The sequence below is a fragment of the Coffea arabica genome, chromosome 5c (genome assembly GCF_036785885.1).
Source record: "Coffea arabica cultivar ET-39 chromosome 5c, Coffea Arabica ET-39 HiFi, whole genome shotgun sequence".
Taxonomy (NCBI): Eukaryota; Viridiplantae; Streptophyta; class Magnoliopsida; order Gentianales; family Rubiaceae; genus Coffea; species Coffea arabica.
In genome coordinates this window covers 19942973-19947215 of record NC_092319.1, presented here as the reverse complement: position 1 = coordinate 19947215, position 4243 = coordinate 19942973, and the positions used below count along the sequence as shown (strand labels likewise).

At 42.4% G+C, this 4243-nt stretch overlaps 1 protein-coding gene across 1 annotated transcript; it reads left to right on the top strand.

Annotated features, from left to right (window-relative positions):
- The first annotated feature begins 211 nt into the window (after nucleotides 1-211).
- On the top strand, nucleotides 212-805 carry LOC113689216 (uncharacterized). Its single transcript, XM_027207019.2, has one exon. It carries the CDS (start codon nucleotides 212-214, stop codon nucleotides 803-805), a length of 594 nt encoding a protein of 197 aa, XP_027062820.2.
- The last annotated feature ends 3438 nt before the right edge of the window (nucleotides 806-4243 follow it).

The window sequence follows — 4243 nt, the reverse complement described above, 5'->3', positions numbered from 1 at the left end:
CCACCTCTCAGTCTTCCTGACGCACATGCGTCTGCAAACAGCCGCGGATGAGATCCGTTGCAAGACCTTCCCCATGTTCTTGAAGGGGAAGGCTCGGCTCTGGTTCCAAGGTCTAGCACCAGGGTCTATCCGGAGTTTCCCTGAACTAGCCAGATAGTTCGTAACCCAGTTCGTTTCCTCGAAAACTTACTCGAAAAACGCGACTCACCTAATGGCTATCAGGCAGAGGCTCGACGAGTCCCTGAAGAATTTCATGACCTGTTTCAACGCTGAGAGTTTACAGGTCAGGGACAAAGACGAAAAGGTGGTCATGGTCGCCTTCATGAATGGGCTCAGGGTAGAGGAGCTCTTCTACAAGCTGGCCGAGAAACCTCCTGGAAATCTGGAGGAGCTCTTGACCAGGGCACACGCGGCCGCTAATGCGGAGGAGGCTGGCCGTCTAAAGAAAGAGTCAGATCGAGAGCTCAGAAATCGGAGAGGACGGGGAAACCCCCCCGATAGCAAGGATGGCCCGACCAAGAAAAACGTCTTTGACCGGCTCTCGAGGGAGCAAGCCCCTGCTCCGCCACCACTCCCGGAGAAAGGCTACACCCCCTTGACTCGACCCAGGGCCCAGATCTTGGCTGTCATGGAGGCGGAAGGCCTGGGAGGTCGCCCGCGCAAGATGGGAACACCCCGGAACAAAAGGAACCAGGACCGGTACTGCGCTTTCCATCGCGACGTTGGGCACGACACGGAGGGGTGCTGGGCCCTACGGAAGAAGATCGAAGGTCTGATCCAGCGCGGTTTTCTGGGGCGTTCGTGAGGCAAGGTCGACCTGACCAGGAGGCGGAGCACACCTACCGCGGAGGTCAGGGCGAGGGCCGGAGTCGCGACCGCCCTGAGCAGCGTGACGCACTTCGGGGCCACTCCCCCGATCCGGACACCCAGAACCTAGCGGGAGTGATAAACACCAATGCTGGTGGTCCCACGGGGGGGACAGCCATGCAGCTCGGAAGAACCGTGTCGCGCCCCACTTTTTAATAGTGTGTGAGTAGTGTGTAGGATATGTATGTGAACCTGTGTGAAAGTGAAAATAAAAGGCCGTGGGATTGTGAAATGCGACGGTTTGGCCAAATAAAGTTCAAAAAGGGTTTTTTGAATAGAAAATGGAGTCGCCACTTGGAATAGAGTTAGGGTGTACCAAGTCACCCAAAAAATGATTTTTTGTTTTTTGAAGGAAAAAGTAAATAAACCATTTTAAAGAACTTTTAGGTCTACGTAACCAAAGAAAGGGATCGGGGGTCACATTTTGTAAGGAAGAAGGCAAAGGCAAAGTCTAAGGCACTCCCTTACCCTAGCCAAAGCTAGTTGCGTGACTTAACCCTACTTTTTCTAATTCTTCTACCCAAAGTATGTATCGCATGTTGGATATGACTAATGGATGCGCAAAGGAAGAATGCAATCCTAAATCTAAAATGTCTCTTATGAAGCCTTTTGGTCCCAATCACATTAGTTTGTGATGGCCAGTAAGGAAAGCCCTCATATAGGTTACAAACAATGCAAATGAAGACTCAAGTATGAGTGTAAGTGTGCAAATGTAAGAAGAGTGCATGTGTGCAAAAGTAAGAAAATCAAGGCATGTGTGTGCCAATTGAGAAAATAAAGGTGTTTGTGTGCAAGTGGATGAAAATATGGTAGTAAATATATAAGTGCAATTGAGTGCAATTCATGAGGTAGAAAAATAAATAAGTGATAGGAAAAATGTGCAAACATGGCATGTGAATTGAGAAAAATATAAGTAGTGAGAAAAATGTAGATAAAAAGATGAGGAAGTGCATGAACCTAGAGGAATGCATCAAGTCGGGTACGGGAATGACTCCTAACTTCATGATTTTAATTTTTCCTTTGATTAGAAGGAAGAACCAGCGTGCTAAGGCTATTTTGTAGCCACACTCGCTCGTTTCCCTTATCGAAAGGGGACTCTCAAGCAAATGTACCCTATAACTAGCATGAGGATGCAAAAACCTAAAATGAAGGGGAAAGGATTGGAGGAGCATGCCAAATGCTAGAAAACTAAGAAAAATGCATGAAATGTAGTGAAACATGCAAGTATGTACTAACCAAAAGGGACGGCCTATTGGGTCTAGCATTGGACTAGCCCTTTCTATGAACTCCTACTAGCATTGGACTAGTGGAAAACGGAACAATGAGCCATAACTAGCGTTGGACTAGTGTGGTGACGTGCATTCATCCATCACATTCATCCATGGCTATAGAAAGCAAGTAGACATGCCAATCACCTATAAACACGTAACACATAACACTTAGCATGCTCGACTAAATGCAAGAGCCTAATAAAGCAACTTAACACGTAGCAACAAAAGCAAGCAATCAAGCTAATGAACCTATTACGTTTGCTAACTAAAACAAATGGGGAAGGGAAAAAAAATGCTCTTCAAGCCCTATCTATTACAAGCCAAGAGGTGTATACATACCCCATAAAAGAATAACTTAATAAAAGCAAAAGTAAATGAAATGAATGAAAGGAATTAAGAAAAAAATAAGGAAAGCAAAGTAGACATGCAATTCTCACTTAGCACGTTGGATCACATAGGAGAGAGACAAAAAAAATAAAGAAGTTATACCTCCCTTGAGTTGATGCCTTAAATGGAGTGAAATCACTTATTTATCCTCCAAAATAAAAGAAATGGTCAAGGTATCAATTTATTTGAGAAAATTAAAGAAAATAGGCAAACACAAGCTCACTTGGTCATAAAGCCCCTAAAGTCATGACTTTAAGTGCAATTGAAACAAAGCATAGTAATTAATTGAAACAAACAACCAATGAAGTTGTAGAATTAAAACTGCCAAAGACCAAATTGAGGAAATTATTCAATTGGTTGGGTCATAACGGCATTAATTGGAAGCCAAGGGGTTGGAGTGCAATTTTCAGAGAATTATTTCATGCAAATTCATGCAGCTACGTGAGAAATAATTTGCAACCGGAAATATTTCTGATACCAACTTTCTGCAACCAAGAAATATCACCGCAACTTGCATTTCCACACACTGATTTCCACCTCAAGCAATCTTTTGATCAAAACTTCTCAACCAAACAATAAAGCCTTAATCTAAACCAGCTAAAAAGCAACATTCAGCATTCAATCCATACAAAAGTTAAAGTTAGATCATGCAAAAGGCAAGTTTTCCTCAAAAGCTGTTCTTCTTCATTACCGATTATTTACCACAATTTTGCAGCTCATTTCATGCGGTTGGGTCCATATAGTAACTCTAACAACCTGTTATCTTAACAGAATCCAATTTTAAAACACTTCATTCGATAGATGAAAGCAATAAAAATGACTCAAACATACACAGAGCAGCAAAAGATACCCGAGATTTCATGCATCAAGAAATGCTACAAGCATCCGTATCTCCATAACACAAGGGAATGTAGAATTGCAGCAGAGACGTGAAGATACTCACGGCAAACATGTCTATAGCCCACTATCATAGTAATTGAACATCAACAGACCCAAAACTTGAACAAAGAAAAGGGAAAGTCATGGCTGCTGCAAATTAAACTACTTGTTGCAGCCCAACATATATCACACATTACTACTTGAAACGGTAGCAAAAAACATACATGGGATACCATGAAACAAACAAAACCCAGGAGGTAGCTTAAGCCATTTTTGGAAAAAACTTTAACAGCCCCAAAAGATCGAATTTTTTATTGTTGCAACCAAACCAGAAATCCAAACCTGTTGCAGCCGACCTTCATACACAAACATAACAAAAATATGATTCAAGCAAAACCCATGGACTCAAATCCTTTAACGACTGAACACTTTGATTGATACAACCCAATTATGAACATTACTTTTGAAGATCAAGCGAGGAACCAGACCAAGAACATGCAGTGACATAAAATAAAAAAACAACAGCTTTCTAAGCTTCTTGAATGGAGCAGCCTTGCTAAGCAGGAAAAGGCCGTGAATTCGCACCCAATCACAAACCCACATGACCTCATACTCTCACGCGAAATTTAACGTATCCTCATGTAAGAAAATCTGATCTAGCTACTATGAAATAAGCGGAACAACAACAGAAAGGAAAGAAAATAGGAAACAAATCCGACAACAATTTTTTGATAAGTATGATGTGATTCTGAGCTTAAATGAAATGGGATAAGATGAACTGCCTCACCTTTGATGCTTGAAAGAGACGAAATCACACGATATAGCGCGAAGGGGACAGA